General features: G+C 41.0%; 1 protein-coding gene across 1 annotated transcript; it reads right to left on the reverse strand.

Annotated features, from left to right (window-relative positions):
- Nucleotides 1-218: 218 nt before the first annotated feature.
- On the reverse strand, nt 219-20,264 carry slc7a10b (solute carrier family 7 member 10b). The gene is made up of 11 exons (XM_069719624.1): nt 20,034-20,264; nt 12,996-13,200; nt 12,181-12,332; nt 7,692-7,817; nt 7,459-7,612; nt 6,177-6,300; nt 5,303-5,406; nt 5,116-5,212; nt 4,416-4,565; nt 4,109-4,286; nt 219-4,006 (listed from the first exon to the last, which is right to left on the reverse strand). Exons 1-11 carry the CDS (start codon nt 20,179-20,181, stop codon nt 3,879-3,881), a joined length of 1,566 nt encoding a protein of 521 aa, XP_069575725.1. The 5' UTR covers nt 20,182-20,264; the 3' UTR covers nt 219-3,878.
- Nucleotides 20,265-22,587: the final 2,323 nt, after the last annotated feature.

Genomic DNA, 22,587 nt, shown 5'->3' on the forward strand with positions numbered 1-22,587 from the left:
GTTCAACCGTCTGCTCAAGTCTGAAATGTGTGATCTCAACTATTTAAACCAGAAATACAGAAATACAGAATAAAAAATGCCAACTGGCTAATATTAAGGCTAACTGTTACTGCAATTGTCCAACAGCACAAAGGTTTAAAAACACATGCAGAAAGATATATCCGTATTTACATGCTGTGTTAAATAACAAAATAAGGAACCACACAGAGTCAGACGTTTTAGAAAGTCAGCTTTTAACAAAGGTGAGAACATTTGCTAACTTTTACAGCTGCGTCTGAGCAGAGAATTCATCCCGCCAAGAACAAATGCAACCAAATGGGCAAAATTTATAAAAACAGTCAACACTGGCTCATTCACATAATGCATTAGCATGACTTCATATCCAAAGCATAACACGTTAGTCTCGTCTTTGTAAAAACTATGAGATTTCTGTGTCTGATTACAGTCACAGTGTCTACGTCATTTAATTCCACCGAACTCTCACGCTGCGGTCAGAGACACAACTACTTTGTTAGCAGTAGATTATAAATGTTTAGCCTGGCCTCGTTCGCTTGGATGTGGCGTTGCTTTGTGCACCATCTGGGTTGTTTACAGCATTTTATATACTAAATAAACAACAGAAGACCAACGTGATCCTCAAATAAGCGTATACACAAAGCAAAAGGTACACACAAAATATATTAAAGTCTAATATCGTGAATCAGTTAATAAAACACATTTGAATACATATTTTACCCGGTAAATAACTTTTCACACCAAGTCTGAAATTTTACACTAAATGCCTTTTAAAAAAAAAGAAAAGAAAAAGAGAACACGTTTATATTCATGATGTCTTGAACACACCCTGAAATTTAATGTTGTTTGTGTGCAATCAATAAAATAAATAAAACATTTTAAAAAACTGGAATTGTATGGCTCTATTACTGGTTAGTAAACTACAGTTATAATAATCCATCAATAGGAACAGTTTGGGGGTTTTGCCAGACTGTAGCTCAATCTGGCTCCAGTATTATACGGTTTGTCTTATTAGCTCTTTAATTCATAAGGGAGACCTCTGTGTGGACTGCAGGACATCCAGATCATCCATCATGTACAGGAACTCATTTTAAATGTGCTGCGGAAGGATATTACGAGTACTGCCACCGAAGTATGATTCACCTACATGCTATAAGCATTGTTGTTACAGACCGCCAAGTTCCCATGATAGGTTTTTGAATAGAATAAGTCAAACTCAGGCTACAGTATCAGATGAAAGTAAAGATCTCATCCTTCTTGGTGTCCTGAATGTAACGATGTTGATGATTTTCGTTGTTTGCCGGGAGAATGACGTAAACATTGTTCAGAAAGATTTCATGGAGGTCGGTGGTCGTTCATGGACTGACGATGAGTCGACATGGTTAATGCTTCGCAGGGACAGAGCCAGAGTAGCTGCTTATAAACTCATAATACGTTTTTATTGTTAGCTGAGAAATAAGGTTACCAAGTTAAATTACATCAAAAGGAAGGTGGACTTTAAACAGAAAATCCACAGCTCTGTGAATGACAGTAAACAAATATGAAAAACTTTGAATTAAATTATATGTAAGACGACATGCAGTTGTCATGTGCAGGTCAGTTGATCAGTGGGCCTTATGATGGAGCTTATTACTTCAACAACTTCTTTATCAACTAAGTAAACAGCTTAAGATCTGGCATGCTATTAGATGATTTCAATTTAACATGCAACAATACTAACAGTATGATGAGGAATTTAACATGTTTATGTGATATGGTTTATCAAGTAGGCTGTTTAGTATGCTTCCTGTGCTAAGTTAGATGTTCAAGAAGAGCATTTTCAATCAAATGTTTACTCCAAAACAATAGCATGCTTACAGTATGAATTCGTACACACGTCTGATAAATGGTCCAAAAATATGGATAAAAGGTTTCAGGTTTTCACCTTCAGCTCTTCCTTGGATGAAGACTTGTCTCTGACAGAACTCAGCCAGTATTTTTCAATGGCAGTTTTTCTGACAGCAAAAATATATCTTGTGGTGTTCCACAGGGCAGCTGTTTGGGTCCACTTTTATTTTCAATTTCTACAAATAACTGTGTTGGTAAAAATGCAGCTGTAGTTATGTATACTGATGACTTAACTTTGTGCCAAGTTTAGTGGAGCTGAGAGATAATAAACATCTGGAGTCTTCAATCCATAGCTTGTGAGGAGGTTTGAACAATATGCAGTGTCCCACACATTGATTTACTTAATGGCCGCAATTTAGGTAACATCTGTGTAATTGTAGATCCAGAAAATACGCCCCTTTAGTTGAAAACAAAGAAATGCATACAGAATAAAAGCATGCACATGCTGTTGAATTTAAGTTTGTCTATAAATGGGGTGAGAAGTTGAGCAGGTCACTAAAAACAAGTCACTTATTGTTAAAGGAGATCATTTGTTGCCTTGGTCTGATCAGAGTGATTACAGAGGCATTACAGTTTCAAGGAAATGTTGTGACTATGATCCATTGTATATACACATGGGGGGTTTTGTCATATAGTGTATATGTATAATATACATCACATGAGCATTGGTGACAGAAACTCTTCTTTATGGAGCTTCTTCTGCTTCAAATTTGCTCCCCTTCAACACCAACAGTCAACAAAGAAAGTTGACTTTCCTTAAAAAAGCCACTTTCCTTTTTTTCAGTTTTATTGACACACTGTGATTTTAATTACTGTTAAATTTATTACTGTAAAACAAGAATAATAAAAGTTGTCAAGACTTTTCACTTAAAACCACAAATTTCAACCTTCTAGTCAGCAAGATTCATCATCTAACACTATAAATACAGTTTTGCACCAATCCACTGAGTGAATGACGAGATATTTCACAGGATATAAAAAAAAAAAAACTAAAAGAAAAGTCATTGGATCCCCAAAGTCAGATCCTTGGGAAACATGAATGTCTGTACAAAAGTCGACGTGGCAGTTCACCCTGTAGATGTTGAGATGTTTAGAAAGACATTTATGGTCCAAACAGACCAACATTTCCATTCCTGGAGTCACAATGTCGGCACAGCTCAAAATCACCATCCGTATCTTGGTATGAAATGAACCACATAACATGCTGTTGAGTAAAATTTTGTTCCCAGGCTGGACGTTTGGGGATTTACGTTAACTGCCAATGTGAGTTACATAAACCAAAGTTTTCGTCTGGCTCTCTGTAGGGATGGTGGGTGTACACAATGAAATGTCTCGGCCCTTTTTTTTACAGTAAGACCAGAAGTAGGACTAGTGAAAATATAGAAATACACATATATTAGGTGGAAAATAGGTTACAACATATTAGCGATCAGGCTGCAGAAAAAAAAGAGTAAAAACAGGTGAAGGTTATGGAGGTTGTGGTTTGAGTCAGCTCAAGGAGGGGGTGGGGGGGGGCATTCCTTGAGGTTTCTGAATTATTTCCCACCAGTCAAAGTGTGCAATTTTTTTCCAAACTGTTTTCTCAACACTGACTATAATTAGTTTTAGACTTGGTGTGAAAAGACCTTAAGGCACAATGAAACACCAGCAACACTGTCAGTCACTGTTCTGTCATGTTACCGAAAGGACAAACAAATGTGTCCAAAAAATGAGAATAAAAGTCATTTTCACAGCGTAACACTGTTGGCATTAGGTTGTTGTACTTGAAGACTTAGTAGAAAGGTGACGAAAACAAAAGTGTGCAAGCGGCCCGCACAGAACAGCAGGCGTTTCCACTTGACAGTCTCACAGGGTCAGAGGTCAGACAGGAAGCTCCCATTGCTGAAACGGGTGTCTGGACTTATATAGTGACAGAACAAAACCAGGAGAAAAAAACAAAAACAAAACAAATATCTTCATATATTCAGAAAAGAGTTTTAAGAATTGGCCAAACTGCTCCTGCCTGATGAGCGGTCAGTCCATTCTGAAGGATTGGCGATTTCGATGGGGTCAATCTGAGGAAAGACCACGAAACACAACCTCTGGCCCACGTACGTCGCCCTCTCTGCAGAAAACACACGACAGGAGTTTTATATCAGCTATTTTAGAAAAAAGTTACAGTCGAATCACACTTCTTACACCAACCCATGTGTTTTTAGAAACTCACCAATGAAGTTGTAGATACACTTTGGTTTTTCTTTCCAATGAACGCCCAGGAAGTAGACCGGTACGCCGGTAAGCATGATGACAAGACCAACGCCACAAACCACCGGCTCCGAGTAAAGACTGAAACCCAGCAGCAACACCCAGAACATCAGGTAGCACACAGGAACCAGCAGGTTCACCTGAGGAAGAGAAACGTGGTTGAATGATTGTAATGCTTCGTGATTTACAGACACAAACAGTTGGTAATGAGAGGTGCGTGTGATGATGTGTGACTTCTGTTTCTGAGGTTGTTCGTTTATTGTTTACACCTTGATGGGCCGGAACAGGTTGGGTTTCTTCCAGCGGTAGTACAGCAGACCTGCGATGGTGACGCCGTACGACAGGTAGTTGATGAAGGAGACGTAGTTGATCAGATTGTGGGTTTCTCCAATGCAGAGTATAACAATAGTGGCCGTGCACTGCAAAACACAGCAAGATGGGACAATTAAATGAATAGAAATGGAGCTTTCCGTTGATTTTACACATCGACGTCAATTCAATGCCACATTAACATCAAATTCTTTAAACATTTTCACAGAGGAACATTATTTTACATTGTTTCACTATTTTCCCACGGAGTCTTTCACAGAGTGGTGAACCTCTCCCCATCTTCACTGCTGAGAGACTCTGCCTCTGTGGTGCTCTTTTTATACCCAATCATGTTACTGACCTGTTTGATTAGTTGAGATGTTTTTAGTTTTTTTTTTTACACAACTCTTCCCGTCCTTTTTGAAACATTTTGCTGTCAAAATGAGCCTTTTTTTTTTTTTTTTAACAAAAACATTTCTCAGTTTCAACATTTGATATATTGTCTTTGGTCTTTTCCCAATTAAACATGGGTTTACGCTTTCTGATGATTATGATTTCTGTTTTTATTAATATTTTGCGGCGCGTCCCAATTTCTTTGGAAAAAAAGCTGTAGACATAAAACCTGAGATCACTGCAATATCAACGTGAGACTGTACATACGCAGACCAGCAGGGCGGGGATGGGTGTACAGTACTTGTAGTGGATCATCGCCAACAAGCTGGGCAGGTGACCCTCTCTGGCTCCTGAGAAACACAACCTGCCAGCAGCAACAGCAGACAGACCGTCAGCAGCTGAGTTTGAGCGCGATCAGCAGTGAGAGCATAAAGAAGCCGGCCGTCAGGCTCACCTGGAGGAGGTGAACAGGTAGCCGTTGATTCCTCCAAAAGTGGACAGAGCCACCGAGATCGGCATGATGACGGAGAACATTCCCAGCAACTTCTCACCGAACGTCTGAGCAACAGAACAGAGCGGATCAACGGCTTGTTCACACGTGGATTAAATATTCAGCATGAATCATGGGTGGCTGATGTGTGCATAAAGTGTCGTTTTCTCCAGCTTCATCTGACAAGGCCCGACGGGCAGTTCTACATCAAAATCTCCTAAACTGTAGATCGTGTACTGACATGCACGGCCACAAAAGATAAACATCCCCGTACTTTTCATCTAGAACCACCAACATGTCAAATTTAATGCCCAACACTTACAAACTATCACTCGACTCCTGCTGCGTTCAAATGGGCTCGTATTTACCATGTTCACGAGAACAGTCCACACGAACGACCGCCCTCTTGTAATATTCACAATGTCTGAACTCCACATTTTCACAATTTGTCGGTAGTTCAAATTCATTTAGACTTTCTCATATTTAAAGCAGCCTTCAAATACTCCCAGATAAAAATTATTTTCAGCTTTTTTTTTTTCATTTCGATAAGTTGAGACATACTAATGACGACTTGTCTTTTGAAATATAAACATCTCCCTGGAGAGACTGAAAATGTGCAGTTATGCGTGTCAGATCTGGTATAAACACTTTGGTTGTTCAGCGTAATTGGACTGCATGTCATACAAACTAGTTTTCTATCAGTTTGTTTATTTATTATGGGTTGGATACCTGCAATATTCCTGATCTACAAACGTTATTTTATTGGTTAACACCTAAAAGCAGAATCACTGTGACAGCACACTGTTTGCAGCACTCGTGGTTTGGCCACATTACTCACTACAGCCACGGCATTGGATGACAGCAGCTCCTCGGGCGACATGGAGGAGAAGTAGGCGATGTTGGTGAGCGTGTACACAAAGGTCACCAATGGAATGGAGATGTAGATGGCACGAGGTAGATTCCTGACCGAGGCCACACACCATCACAGGTGATACAGTCAAGACCAAAACAAATCAATCACACATGCTCTAAAGATGATCACAGAACGTATGAGTTAACTTCAAAAATATTCAAGTATTCCCGTCGGAGAGTAAACTGGGTTGAAAATGTAAATGAGCGACTGATTATGCATCAAACTTCTTCTATGAAAGTAAACAAAAGAAATGGTTTTAAACTATTTTGTTGCAAAATACATATTATGGAACATCGTTCAACAGAAAAGTGTGAAGATGTACAAGCTAAAAACAACATTTAAGGAATAGTTTGACCTCGCCTTCCTCTAACTCATCTCCAGAAAACAACCTTTAAAGATGAATTGTGAAATTAAGGTTGTCCGTCCAGTTTTATTCCCATTTATATTCTGAGTGTTTTTACTGAAGGGGTTTATATATCACTCATAGCCTGATTTATACACTGTAACATTTTACATATGCTAACTTTTGGTAAATTCTAGAGATATGTACCGTTAAAATAAACACAGAAATGTGAATTTGGGACATTTTCTTTCCCTTTGTCTGAGAGAAGACATGTTATAGAAGCAAAGAAAAAAAAGATATTTCTGCCTGCGGTGTGCTTACCTGACAAAATTATGACATAATTGCTTGATCACAATTATTTGAGTATAATCACCATATTTTGCATGATTTTCAAAATCGTTTCAATTCATGTCTGTAAAAACAGCTGAATGAAACTAGCAGAGTTTTTTTTAACGACGTCATCTCGCCTCCTCCTTCTGCTGCGGCTTAAAGTCAAACGAGTGGAGATTTAGTGCCACCAACTGTTTATCTTCAGGCGCTTAACGTCTAATAGAAACATAAACATTACGGATTTGGTTGCAAATCCAAAAACCAGCCAATAAATGGCCAAGTTGTCTGCATATTATGAAACTATTATTAGGCTTGTTCTGTAATAATGGCATAGAATAATCAGAAATAGACTATTTAATTGTTTATTGCAATTATTTTTATGACAATTAATGGTCAACTGAAATTTCATGATCATAACTGCTCGAGCAGCGTCTCATTTTGAGGTCTCATATCGACAAAAAGTTCTCCGGGAATGTCGCCAACGATGTGGGGAAGCAGAAAGCAGCTGAGATTATGAGAGGTGTAAATATTCACCGTCTGGGTTCGACCACCTCCTCTGTGACGTAGTTGAGGAAGTTCCAGCCACTGAAGGCAAACGACGCCTGCAGGAAAGCCAGAGCGATCTGTCCGACCGACGGCGTCCTGTCCATCGAAAAGGCCACCTGAGGAGTCAGCGCCTCGTAGTTCCCTGCACGACAAACAAGACTTTCATGTTGTTGTTGTTGTTTGTCCTTTAAAGCTTTTGGACACGTGGCAGAGAGATTTACCTTTGAAGATCTGGACCAGACCGACCACAATGATGAGGCCCAAAGCCATCAGCTTCCCCACAGTGAAGATGTCCTGGATCCTGGTGGCCATACGGACGCTGGAGCAGTTCACCCAGGTGAGCAGCACTGAGCGGGAAACACAGCGAACACACTTCAGCCGGGAGGACACACACAGGACGACCGACAGGCTGCCGGCAATACTGACTGATTCATTAATAATTATGAATAATACTTACTTTCATTCTTGCCGTAATATTTTACACTCTTATTTTAAGTAGGCTAAGTATTCTGTTACTAATCCGTTAACTGGCAGTGATCGGTATGAAAAAAACCCAGCACTGGTGACTGTGATGTTCAGGAGCTGAGGGGCCAAAACACAACAACTGCAGTCAAAAGAGGCAAGAAAATAGGCTTTAAGCATAAAAATATTCATCGGACTGTCACGCTGCCTGACCGGAGAGTCGGATCGAGTGAAATTGAAGTACATCTGCTCAATAGACAACAGAGACGGACTGAAAGATGCAGCTGGAAATGCGTTCATCGTAAACATGCTATAAGAGTCTGAAACACAGTTTGTTATTTTAAATGCTAACAGTGTCAATGCTAAGATGTTGATATTTAGCAGGTATAATGTTTTCCAAGTTCCCCATTTTAACATTACTAACTGGGACTAAACCATAAAAGTGTTCGTAGCTTCCAGCTCTGAAAAATGAGGCCAATGCAGGAGCGCCTTAAGCTGCAATACCACCGAGTGCCACTAGAGGTCGGCTCCAAAAAGTCTCAGTCAATTAAGCTTTTCCACAAGTTTCCTTCATGTTATTCGTTAAATTCACTCTTCCAGATTAGTTTTCTGGAGGTCCAACTGAAATTAATCTGTCATGAATTAGAAAATAAACTTCAAAAAGACCTGTTTTTGGGGGCATGTCTGTTTGATTGACAGGCCTGTAGTGCAGTCAGGTTACAGCTATCGGAGGGTGGGACGTAGTATCGTCAGGTTTCCAATCAGATCGAGTCAGATCCCTGGGTTGCCGCCGCAAGTAGCTGGCAGCTTTTATTTATTGTACGAGAGATTACACTTCTAAAGTAAAAAAAATACTTTAGAAATTGAAGCAGCAGAGGCAGAGAAATTCACATTTTAAATTAAGTTTGTTTTCCAGTTTTTAACAGAAGCAAACTGCAGTCTGATGACATCACTACAGTATTACATCATCAGGGTCATTTTTTTTTTGGACTCCTTCAGAGCCAAAGAACACATTATTACCTGATTATCAACTGGTTTTTTTTAATCGGTTGAGAAGTGCTAACCAAGACTAATAAACTGACATTGACGTGTAAAATAAGCAGAGAGCTTTAATAATATCATTAGCAGTATACAGTATGGTTCCATCCCTCCACTGGGGGTCCCGGGGACCATGCTCATGCTCTTGCCAGCAGTGGGCGGCAGCAGCCCGTTGCCATGGGAGGCAGGAATGTGTAAAATGGCAGAGCGAGGGAGGCCACGATTGTTTCAGGTCGTCCATCATTGTCAGCGGCTTTGCCTCGCTCTCTCTCATGGTGGCCTTGTTCTGCAGCAACAAAGACGAGCTGTCAGCCCCCCAAAAACAAACCACTTCCGTTGCGAAGGGCAAACAAAACCATGTGCCACCCCCCCACCCCCCAACCCCACCCCCACCCCCACCCCGACCACCTTCCAGAGAGGCCGGGCAAAGCTCACGTTTCAGGATCCTGCCCAAAAAACATGGCTGAGTGATGGCATCCAAGGTGAGGAGTCACACACTGGAAGTCCCGCCGGTCCGCGGGCTGAATCTCAGGCCAGATTATTTACTCACTGATCACACAAAGAGGCTATTTGGAGCAGAACTCCCAGGCAAGACACCGAGCAATTAGGCAGCCTGACAGCATCTATCAATCAGCCAATCAATCAATCAAATGTGTGCAAAATGGAATTTGGTACAAAACATACACAGACCTGAAAATGCAGCAGGTAAATAAAACAGGAAAACATCAACGTTGAAAGTTAAAACTTGCAGTTGTGACATTACAAATACATGGAGAGCAAAACAGAGAGGAGAGGTCACTGCAGCATGATTACAGGAGGGTTCAGGGTCTCCTCAGAGTTGCTACAACTTTTAAAAAAGGAACGTTTGAAGCCTGGTCTTAAAAGTGGAGAGAGTGTCCGCCTCCTGAACCAGAACTGGTTCCACAGGAGAGGACTCTGCCTCCTGTTCTACTTTTGGAAACTGTAGGAGCCACAAGAAAGGCTTCACTCTGAGAGAGAAGAGTTATATTTTAAAGGTCGTAGTGCGAGAAACTTACTTTACATGTGAGTTAAAGGACATGTCCTGGTCAAGAGTAACCCACAGAAAAAACTATGTATCTGAACATGGAGCAGAGGATAGGATGATATCTATATCTGCTACTGTCACTTCTAGTACCTAATATCCTCACAGTCCTTAATGCAGTACTTTTTTAAAATAAATATATTTTCAATACAAACATCAGAATTTTTTAGCACTTTCACATCCTGTTAAAACTCACGACCTCAGCAGAAGGATTCGAAACATCTGTAGTCATGTCAGGTTTTGTGGAAGTTGATTTGACCATCTAGGTTTTTTAACATGAAGAGTGGGATTTGTCACCTTCTATTTATCTCTTTGATAGATGTTTAAATCTCTGCGCAAAAAGTTCAGCGACTGTTTCTGTTGCACAGCAACACACATGAAGCAGGACTAAGAAATAACCTCCGTAAGTATTCCAAATCAGCACTTCATGTTTTTATGGCCACCGGACCTATTATGGTGCTGGACGTGCACATTTCGATTTCATCACAGATAATAACCTAGTTGATCTACCTGGACAGACCCTGCTGACGGCCCCCCGGTCCTTCTTCGCCCCCCAGTGGACGGGATGGTACCGACCCTGATTTAATTATTATTGATGTGTCTACTCAAGACTGATTGTTTAGTAGACAGACGCACACATGTAGGATACACCAACATCATATTAACACCAACTCACACAACACACAACACCTAACACAACGTCCCAGCTGTATCTGTATCGACGGCTCTTGTTGTCCTTGTGTTGTTCGTAGCTCCCACCACCCCGACTTCGCAGATTTAGTTCCCTTCAACTTCTTTCTGCTGCTCACAAGTTTGATGTGCGCTCAACTTTCAGGTGAAACTACAAACGTGCACCTACCAGCGGTACGTGAAACTGTCTGTAACACTGGTGCTGATGTTGATGAAGCAATGTAATTTGGAATATTTAGCAAAGTTATTGCTTTTCCCCGCTCCGTTCACCTCACTGCGCTGCGGGGCATTTGTGCCCAACAGGACCTGTCTGAAGTTCTTAAGAAGATTCTGGGTTTGAACCTTTCAGGCTCTCCGAGGTGCTCCCGCTTCCTCCCACAGTCCAAAGACATGCCTGTTAGGTTGATCGGTGAATGTGATTGTGAATGGCTGTCTGTCCTTCTGTGTTGTCCGTGTGATGAACCGACGACCTGTCGAGCGTCTATCCTGCCTCAACCCAAAGCTCCAGCGCCCCCCGTGACCCTGTTCAGGATGAAATGGGTCTAAATAATGGATGCATGGATATTAAAGTTGTTGTTGCAGCACATTCAGACCTCTGTTGGGAAATCGTAGAGGAACATTGAAACACGGTTCCTTTCCTTTACTGTGTAAGCATGAAAGAAAGCACAAACTCCCTCCTCGTTCCTCTCTGATGTTTCTGACTCTTCGCCGCTGTCCTGATCATCACTGCTTCAATAAATCCATCATCTGGGCACACTTTGCAGCATCAGACAGAAAAGCCTTTTTCTTCTTTTAGCACAACTTCTTCCTTTTCTTTCTATCCATGTTTCAGATACTTTCAGCTGTGATGGCAGCTGTTACCTGCTAACCCGAACCCTGCTGCATCTAAATGACCTATTGAATATCTGTATATCGGCTTTATAATATCAGATTTGGGGATAAAATCACCAGCCCTCAAAAGACCGTCCCTCCGGACATCAAGCACTGATTCCTGACTTTAATACTGAATTAGCATTTTTCTTGAATCGTTTTGTTAAATGATCCAAAACATACATTTCAGAATGAATAGTTTTCCATTTGGTTTTATAGTTGAAGGGAGCAGGTTTTGTTTCCTCTTCTCATCCTGCTCTTCTTCCTCCTTCAGGGTTGCAATGCATTTTTTACTACAAGGGTTTTAAAACACTTCAGCCAGCAGTTACATAAGAGAGTCGACATGTGAGCAGCGAGTAGTAGCACAGAGGGAAGATCAGCATCCACCAAGAGGAGCAGCAGAGCAACCACAAGACGGCATGTCATCCTTCATGAATGATGCAAACACACTGTCATCAGCACGACGCATCAACCCAACCAGTGAGTGGTCGTGGAGATGCTGGAGCCTCTCAGCACCACCAGTCCTGTTTCTTCTGACGACGCCATCACACTCTAAAAATGATGGAAATAATGGTTGAGACACTTACAGAGGCAGGTGGCAGACAGCATTCGTGTGGCCATGTACGGGGGAACGCAGTCTGGGAAGACGGGCTGCAGGACGTAGCTGGAGAAGGTGAGGGCGATGACGGCCAGCGTGGTCGGGTACATGATGAGCACGGCGCTCCACAACAGGAGAAACCTGGAGGGGAGAAGGACCTTCAGCGACATGAGACAGGCTGAAATCCTCTCCATGAGTCAGCAGGATAAAAAAAAAAACCTGAGCTGAAATCATTCACAAACATTTATGTTAGATTACACTCATGAATATACTTTTCAGTGCAGTTTCAGTGCAAATTGGTGTGTGAATGTTTTCTCAGGGCTTTTCTGAATGTTATTCCCGTTTTCACTTATGTCAGACTCCTAATGATCACAGAAGCTGAGTCAGCACAACTCCACCAAACTGCTCACATTGCTAACATTTGCAGTTTAAAAGACACGCACAACTCACGGATCAGGAAACAGGATGGGGGCACGGTTACGACGAAAATGCAAAAAAACCCTATATAATAGTAATAATAACCTTATGGCTGAAACGTTAGTGTTTGCTATTTTGAGGAATTGAGATTTATTATACCCAACACAGTAGTCTCAAGTGTTGAAGCAATGGAGGCCAACAATGCACTGCGTAGACAGAAAAACATGAACCTCAGTACTTTCCACCATATTTTTTCCCAACTGTCCCATAATGGACCTGTATTATATTGAATAGTGACAAGTTTACAACTTCTGACCAATCTATCGGCTCTTTTTAGGAACACAATCCCACTTGACTGCACAAAAAAGTGAACGAGGCCTCACTCACCCCATCAGACCACCGAATATCTCTGTTACGTAGGAGTAGTCGCCTCCAGATTTGGGGATGGTGACGCCCAACTCAGCGTAGCAGAGGGAGCCCAGAGCAGCGATGCAGCCTCCCAGGACCCAAACCACCAGCGCCAGACCCACCGAGCCCGAGTGCTCCAGGACGCCCTTCGGAGAGATGAAGATCCCCGAGCCGATGATGTTCCCTGAGGAAGAGAAGTGTAAAGGATCAGACACTGGCAGGTATTAATCACATAATGACTATGTGCCATTTCCTGTGTGGATTTGCATCTTAAGCAACCGTTTTTTTCTTTGTCCTGATTGGCTCACATGGTAATGCCAGTAAAAAAAGGACTAAAGTAATAAATCTCATCATTTTAGACATTTTTTAATCTTAACTCAAGGTCAATTTACAAGTTTTTTCCAGAGTGTTTAACTGCATTTCATGGTCTTCCTCAGTGTTTGGAGTTTTCTTATCATGATCAAAGTATGAAACTTTGTTAAGGATCTCAACGGTCCTGTTATCACGGGACCAAAGTTATTACATGATGACCACCGACGCAACTGTATGACGAACTCCATCTGATGAGGAGCCCTCACAGAAAATACACAGAAAATACACAAGTTTCTCACGTGTCATCACATGCATGACACATGTTTACCACATGTTGCAACATATGATGACATGGGGAAAATACATGGAAAAGTTTCCACATGGTAACCTACATGGGCTTCACACATTACACCATTAAAATGTTCCAAAACCTCATGTTTCACATGTGCACATTAACGTGTTATGTGGCCACATGAGTTTTCGCACGTGTGAAATTCATGTGATTTTTCTGGAACCACTGGATGTAATTGAAAGCTCACCAAAAACATAAATGTGGAAACATTTATCCCAGAAAATAGAGCTGCTTTTATGTAACAGGGATTAAAATATCGATGCACACAAGATCGTTTGTTTATAAGTAAATACGTTAGTCATTTGAAATGACATTAAATTTGGTCTATAAAGTCGACTTGTTTGGTCTTGGATGTAATTCAGTTTTTAGTTTCTGAAATAAATATTGAATGCAAAGCAGGTAGAAGTGAAATTGTTTGAAAAGTTCAAAGGTTTTGTAAATGACTCGTCTAATATGAATCTGTTCTGGCAGATTTAAGATATGAGAAGAGAATGTGAGCGGCTGAAAGGAGATGTTGAAAATGTTATAGATGCACTCAAACTCCGCTGAATGAAACCAATGAAGGATATTTCCTTCCTGCCATTTTACTGTGACGTGAAAACACAGCAACACAGAATAAGAACATGATGACGTTACCATGGTATTTATCTTACTGAGTTGGGGGAATTATGCATATTATCTGGAGGAAAATTCAGGCTTTGGATTTAATATTTATTAACAAGAGAACTTCAATATAAAGCAACAAGCAGTCCATTAACCCATAAAGGGAATCTTATTATTATAACATGGGGAAAGAGTATATTTCATAACATGTAAACTCTGAATGTATTTCAAAGAATAAGGCTGATGACTTAGTTGAAAGTCAAAGTGTAGTTTATTCTTCTGTCCTTTCGTCACAGTGACTGTATGTGGCGGTTAACGGCTCTAATATGAAACAAAATGTTATGACTATAACTTCTGTTCCCTGAAGAAGGAGAACGAGGTACCGAGTGGATCGGCTAAAAGAGAACCTGCAGTTTCTCTGTGGACGTTCGTCTCTTCTGGACCACCACCACCATCGTCCTCCTCGCACAGCGCTGCGGATGCTTTTCACATGTGACTTGTTTTCCCCGTGCTGCACATCACCCAGAACATCTCCAACATTTCTGCCCCTGCTCCCTAAAAACACCGCTGACCTGTTGAGACCCCGAAGTCACACAATGTAAACTGTTCCCCTCCGAGTTTACACAGAGGGCATTAAAACACAAAGAGCTCTCCAACAGAGAGAGTTAGAGAAGGATGTAAAGGCCATCACTCAGAACGGGGACAGTCCCTCCTGCCCAGAGCCTCAGTATGCAGTGTAGAGTACCAGCAGACCCGACACATTCAAACTCCAGCGGTACCAGTAGCACGGCAGAAGGCAGCCAAGTGGCACACACAGCCATTACATAACAAACATAAATTATCCACTCCAGTCTGCAGAGGTGACCGACTCACCTCCTGCATCACTTTATCCCTGCAGCTTCCTCTCAGTGACACACAGGAGGAAACATGTCGGTGTTGGAGGGATGAGGGTGGAGAGAAAAAGATTTAGGTTTGATTTCATCTGCTCGTGACTCCTGCTGCTGAGTCGGGTCCGGAGTGCGGAGCAGCTAGTTTGTTCTCTCCGTCTCTCTGTGAATGGAAAGGTGCTTCAGCATTCTGCACACAGGACCTTTCTCTTGTTCTGCACAAGGATTTTCTCAACAAAAAAAAAAGCCAACTGTGGAGGAGGTCCAGTTAACCGAGACCTGCACCGAAAACAAGGAGGCTGTAGGTCAGACGTCACAGAGGCCACTGCAACGCACACGGTGTGAATTATTATTACTACGTATCATTGAAACATTTTACTTTTAAGAAAAGTGAACATCATAAAAATAATACTCTTTTTTTTTTTCTATTTCAAAAGGAAAATCTTCCAAAAATAAATGCTCACGAGTATTCGGCAGCTAAATGACAAATCATTTTCTTCAATTTATTTTGTAACTTAACAAATATGTTGAAGAAATAACAGCAACAAAATGACAATAATAACAAAATATTTTGCCAGTTCATTTAACATAAAGCCGCCGTTCTGAAGATGAGTTTTACATCCCTGGACTCAGTGATCAGTTTTAGCTTAAACTTGAGACTCCCATGTGTTCTTTTAAATATAGTCTTTTTGTTTTGTAAATGTCCCATTTAGGACATTTAGCACATAACAAGCTTTTCTTGAATGTTGCAGGCTCGACCTTCTGCTGACCTTCACAATGCCCCTGAGATCTTTACACCTTGAGTGTCTGCAGCTCTGGAAAGTGATAGCACTAGAAACTAAAGGGTTCCTTGAGGCGAATATCTTGTAGTTTATTTGTGGCTTGTCCTCTCAACAAGTTTTTTGTGACCCTCTTGTCCCCCGTTGATAAACAGTTTGATTGTGACGCATCAACATGTTGGCAGTTGCGATGGTCTCGCTTCCTTCAGAAAAGCATTTGTCTGTTCGATTTTTCTAATCTTTTTACCAAAAACCGACCTAATAATGATGCACACCTGATTAAAATGATGTGTTCAACTGGGGTCGTATTTACCGTGGACACCAGAAGAATTCATCACATCTGAACTCTAAATTTTCTATCAGCCTCAAGTTCACGAGTTGCGACGTGTTTGCTGACGTTTATAGAAATGTCAGAGGCCATGAAAGTTCATTTTTCGTTGGACTTTAAGCTAATATATTGTAATTTTAGTGTCGAGTTTTTAGATAACAGCCTACGTCTGAGGAAAATGTTGAACTTCCCAACTACCTCATCTTTTCCCTCTGTGTCTTTGAATTTGCTGCATTATATTACCCCAACAACAATTATATTGTTCACCTGTAAGTGATTCCACCAGGTGGATACTGAGGCTCGTGGTTTACCTGTAGATGAACTTAATGTCTGACCACGATACTCAGACTCAATCCACTCAGACTGTTAGCGCTGAACTCCTGTGAAGCAATTTCAGGCTCAGTGTTGATAACATGATGAAGAACGGAGGACTGAACCTCCAACCAGAGAATCACTTCTTAACTCGAGCTCATGAGCCACAAAAAGTCCTTCCACAAAATTTACACCAACCGCCTCACCTTTCTGTGTTTGTCATCACACCTGAAAACCAAACTCGAGTCTCTAGATCCTCACATCGTGTTGGGACGATGCAATCTGACAGGAAAAACCACAACGATAACAAAAGGAAAAGCTGTAAAACGATGAATAAATGCTTCTGAGTGAGTTTTCATTTCCATGAACACACACTATAGACTCATAGCCACACACAAGGTTCAGCTGAAGCACTTCCTGCTTTCAGTGGATTACTCTGCTGATGAAAAGAGTCCCAAATAAAATCTCTATTTCTCCCTGTATGAATAATGTTTGTTGAAAAGGACAGTGAGCTGATGTTTTAGGGAGTTAAAACATCAGATATTATGCGTTTTGGTCTTTTCATGGAACGTTTTTTTGGAGGTATTCTTTCATGAACTAAAGTGTTGGACAAATATGTCAACTTTAACTTGGCATTCAAAGAAAAACCAGAGCGTCAAGGAGCCGCATGTCACTTGGATTCGTTCTGCAGGATTCTTTAATAGCTGAACTGAATTCCATAACAATCCAGGAGTTGTTAAGACGTGTCGCTGTGGACCGGGTCGTTTTACTGCTGCTGCTGAAAATAGACATAACTGTAGTGATAAATATTAAAAACAGTGATAACTAAATGTTGTGTATTTTAGATGAGCACTCTGACTGCATCCAGAATCTCACAAACGCTGCCTACTTCAAACACCATATTCTGGACTCCATCTCAGCTTTAACTTTATTCATAGCTGCAACAAAAGCAGACCAAAATTCCCTTCAGAAAAACAGCTTGTGCAGCCAAATGACTGCTTTTCGAGGTCAGAATGTACAGAAATATCCCGTCTGTTTTCCTCTGAGAGTCTCAGCTGGATGCTATAAAACCACCTGCATGCAAGAATATCATCAGTGAAGAAAACAGAAGAGGAACTGAGGTAAATATTGTCCTGTTTGAAACCAAAATCAAACTGTTTGGCAGAAAAAAATGCTTGATGTAACTGAGAAAACTGCTGCGTTAAATTCTGCTGTCAGTCGGGGTTTGTTTCCAGGAAAAAGTAAAACCTGGAGTGAGATACGTCTCCCCATAAGGAACTGAGTGGGGCTGACATGGACATGGGACGGGGGCATTTTGCTTTACGGGTCAACTGCTACTGTTGCAGAAAGTCTATTTAGAAAAGTGATCTCAAAAAAACTATATTTTGAGAAAGTTATCAAAAGCAAGCGGAAAGATGAAACATATTGACCTGTTAAGGGGCCCGAAAATCCCGATGTAACAATGATCTGAGTGCATGAACGACGGTCACTTTGTCGTGGGAGGTCTCATACCTGCGGTCTGCAGGGGGCCCCTTCGTAAGGGTCCCTGCTGCATTTCTAGCTTTCATGTTTGCTGTTCCTTTCATAGAAAATACAAAATCTCAATAGTATTTCTAAAATTAAATCTGTTTGAATACAATTTACATTTGTGTTTTTAATATTTTAACAGTGTAAAAAGAACTTTAAATCTTAAAAATACAGCAAAACGTGAAATAGACACACTTTGGCCCGTTTTGACGTGAAAGTTAAACGTTTTCCTGTCGTGGACGAAAATGAAACCTACTGCATGCGTAGAGCCAGGAACATGAAAGACGTGGTCGGGGGTTACTAAATGAGCACATGGTTGGGGTTCGGAGAAAGAAATCATGGTTGGGGTTCGGAAACAAAAACAACAACTCAACAACAACCTGGTCACCATCATCCCACATTAGTCTGTGACTAATCCCACCACGACACCCCTCCTTCCTCCTAATACAGCCAAAAAATGTCCTTTTGTAGCCTCTGTTGCGGGACCTTGGTCACATGATCCCACGTCACGTGACATTTACATGCGTGTAAGTTTGACGCTTTCAAAACGTGTCATTTTTACGACAGGCCAAAGCGCAGCTATTTCAATTAAATTCAATGCAATTATATTTATATAGCGCCAAATCAAAACAGGTTATTTCATGGCACTTAACACGTTAAAGTCCTTCCAGCAGAACTTTATTACTAAGAACAGCATCATACAGAGAAACCCAACAATTCAATAATTCCCACATAAGCGAGGAGGGAAAACTCCTCTTTAACGGAGAAAAACCTCCAACAGAGGGAAGAAAAACTCCCTGTTCACAGGAAGAAACAGAACCAGGCTCAGAGGTGGGCGCTTCGCTGTAGTGGACCGACTCTATTTCACACTTTGCAGCGATACTGGCTTTTTTCAGTCAGAGATAGTAATAATGTGGAAAAGAGGGACCTTTTGCACAAAGTCTGTTGCATTTATTCTGACAGTCATCCACACAGTGAGCTGCTTTCAGTGTAATCAGTCCTTGTGTTCATACTGGTCATTAAAAGATTTGTTCTTTATGTTTTTTGCTGAGTGGACGGGGGACAAAATCCACAGTCACAAATTTTAAGTTTCTTTAAAGGTCGTACAAAGCTGCAGCCGTCAGACCCAAAGCAAGTGGAAATCTTTTAAAATTCGGTCTTTTTAATATAAAAGTCCATCTTTGTGCTTCTCAGCTGCAGTGGAGGAACAACTCAAAAATAATTATTATTTTATAATAAAGATTTTGATGGATGTCTATTTATTAAAGTCTAATATTGGCTCCAAATAAGCTTTTGAAAAACATTTTTGCACAGCTTTTAGATTTGGTCCTCCATCACATTAGTGTCCTGAACAGGAGGAACAAACCTTTAAAATGTGCAGCTCATGGTGATGTGTGTGTGTGTGTGTGTGTGTGTGTGTGTGTGTGTGTGTGTGTGTGTGTGTGTGTGTGTGTGTGTGTGTGTGTGTGTGTGTGTGTGTGTGTGTGTGCAGCACCCCCCCCCCCCTTCCCCGCCCCTCCTGCAGGCCTCCCCCTCCATCCTGCCTGCATCCAGCCCCCCTGTTTACTGTGCTTAGGTGTGTTTAAAGGTTGGTCCTGCTCATTCTGCTCCAGCGGACAATGTTCTTCTGCTTCACCACCAGCCTGCTTCTGGACTTCATATATTTCAGCCACGTAAGCACTACAAGTCAGTTTGATGAGTCCACACCAACATGGAGTCCTTCACTTTCACCAACTATGATTTTCTTCTGCTCTTTTAATTTATTAACAATCCGGAGGACGTTATTTCAGTAATTAATCAGCCCTGCAGAAGAATATTATAGAGCTCAAGTACAACTTGTTTAAAAGAAAAGTTCTTGAGTAATAAAAGTAGAAGCAGACCTGGTCCCAGTGTCAGCGTCTTGTTTTCCTGCCTCACCTATGATGATGGTGCAGGCGCTCAGCAGCCCGATCTCCTTCTTCAGAGTCACCCTGTCGGGAATATTCTTCTCCTTCTTGCCGTCCGTCGCGGTGCCGTGCGGCCGGGGGCACATGCCGCCGCCGCCGCTGCCGTTCTGTCCATCCATGTCCGCCTGCCCGGGTCCGGTCCGGTCCGTCCAGTCCAGTCCACTGTGTTCCTCCCTGTCCCAGTACTCCCAGAGCTCCTGTCCTCTCCTCACTCCGCTTTCAATGCAGACTGAATGGGCTGCGCTTGCGCAACAACCTGCCGCTGTCCAGGGTAGAATGTTAAATACCCAGGTCTCACCATGAGGCGTTCACGGTCACCGGGAGGAATCGTCCGGACCACTCTCACCTTCTCCAGGTCCACTGTTTATCGACTGAAGATCAACGGACGGAGTATCCTTCAGAAGACTTCATATTTATTCAGGTTAAATGATGAAAAAAATACATAACGCTATAATAATCCACGTTAGTGAGACCACAATGTAAAATGAGCAACTGAAATATTATTTGTATCACTTTATTGACCATCATCTTTTTAACAATTAGTTAATACAAATAAGAAACCTGGGAAATATAAAAAAAACAAAAACAAAACATAAACAGATGAATATATATATAGGATATGTTACAATTGTAAAAAGTAAACTGTGCTTGAGTCCATTTTAAAGAGTAGACTCCTTTTTAAGCTGTTTATTACTAGACTTGGAGTCGTCCAGGAGGTGCCATCTCTGGGGCAGAGTGTTATCAGATGATTTATTAACGACAGAGAAATAATCTGACTATTGATAATTGAGTAATCATTCAAGTAACAAACTGAGATTTTTTAAGTCACTCAGATTTGAGGATTTGTCGCCTTTTTCTATTTAATATCAGTATGAAGTGAAATTTGCAGAAGACAAGACATTTATATCTGCATTTTTCCAATGTTTTTGACGTAGTAGATCCAAATCTACTCAAATAATGAAAAAATTGTAGATTGATCAATCGACAATGAAACCAATGCTTAGTTGCAGCCCTGATGTGTATCTGTAGAGGTGAATTAACAAGTCAGTGAAAGATTGATATGATTTAGATAATTTATTCATCAAAAAAGCCGAAAAGTTTTCTGCGTCCACCTTCTAAAAACTATTCTGAGCTGCATTTGATGGTCTTTATAAAACACATTTTAACTGTCTGTATCTGATCTGTGTTTCTGTTCACGTTCAGTCTTGAATGTAATTTATGAAGCTGCAGACATCAAATAATAATTTGGAGGCTTCCACAATTATACTGAAGAGAAACACTTAAATTCATTGTGACTTCACTTTGAACATGGTTGTTTAGCAGTTTCCCCTCAGCTGTTGGGTCATGATGGAAAAAGAAGATAAAGTGTGACCCCCAAAACTTACCGAGTCCACCACCATTAGAAAAGAATAACCAATTCGTGTATGGATTTGGAAAAGAGTCAATAATCACCCTCAAGATTTACACGTCGTCTTCTACCAGTGGTCCCCGACACTTCTCACTCTGAAGATTTCAAGTTAAATATTTCATTTTTGTTCTCTCCTATCAATATTAACTTATTAGCTCAGCTACTTCACTCATTATTACTATTTACATAAAGCTGGTAGAAGTCAAAATGTCTATTTATACAATTTATTTCAGCCAGAAACTGGTCGTAGACGAATCTGTTCAGTAGGTAAAACGATTTGTGGGGAGTCTCTCATTTAAACCATTAATTCAGGTCACGATATAAAATCTACATACATTAAAAATGTTTCAGAGAACAGCTTGTTCCAACACTCAAAAACACATTAACCATCCTGTTCAGTACACTGCACGACATTAATACTGAATGAGGGGCGGAAAACTTACTGAGCAGGCATTAATGTTTCACAAACCTCCAACCAAGGCTTAATTTAACATATTCATTCACAAAATATTCATTCTAAATAAATGAATAAAATAACAAAACTTGCACACGGATGAAAAATGAGGAACTTATAGTTGATCTTAATTTATTTTAGATGCAAAATGCATGTAGATTTTCCTGCAGATGTTCCAGGTCCCCAGAGGATGAATTCCACTGACTGTTGGTCCTCTGACTTTTCATCTAGCGCCACCTGGGGGCCAAATCTTACAAGTATTCTGTGAAATAGTTGATGAATTGGTATGAAATTTTCCATATGATGTGTCCTTTTGATGATTGTCAGAATTTTCCTACAGCCGTATTGTGCAGTAAAATTTCAGCTCTTCATGATCTCATGAATTAGAAAAACTTGCGTGATGGTGACATGTCTGAGAGGACATACAGAACCACCTCATCATCAACGCTTTGCTTCATCACGCATATATAGAAATCATGCACCCAGAGAAAGAGACTACATTTCACTTTTAATCACAAAATATGTCAAATATCCACCGACTTTGTAATATATTCTCCGTACACATGCGTCGCATCCAAGCAGCAACCATCAGTGATGTCATCAACCATCAGTGATGTCATCAACCAACAGTGATGTCATCGTTGGTTTGTGAACGTTATGAAT

The sequence above is a fragment of the Brachyistius frenatus genome, unplaced genomic scaffold (assembly GCF_029030835.1).
Source record: "Brachyistius frenatus isolate BFR_SWC_R1_liver_20210118 unplaced genomic scaffold, ASM2903083v1 Contig_219, whole genome shotgun sequence".
Classification (NCBI taxonomy): Eukaryota; Metazoa; Chordata; class Actinopteri; family Embiotocidae; genus Brachyistius; species Brachyistius frenatus.

What these genes read in the sequence shown, in the direction of transcription:
- slc7a10b (XM_069719624.1), bottom strand. Translation starts at nt 20,181, where the DNA reads ATGGATGGACAGAACGGCAGCGGCGGCGGCGGCATGTGCCCCCGGCCG. An exon ending in CGCCTGCACCATCATCATAG is followed by an intron (nt 13,201 to 20,033) that starts GTGAGGCAGGAA and finishes TCTCTTCCTCAG; the next exon opens with GGAACATCATCGGCTCGGGG. An exon ending in GAGGTGGTCGAACCCAGACG is followed by an intron (nt 6,301 to 7,458) that starts GTGAATATTTAC and finishes GGCCTCGGTCAG; the next exon opens with GAATCTACCTCGTGCCATCT.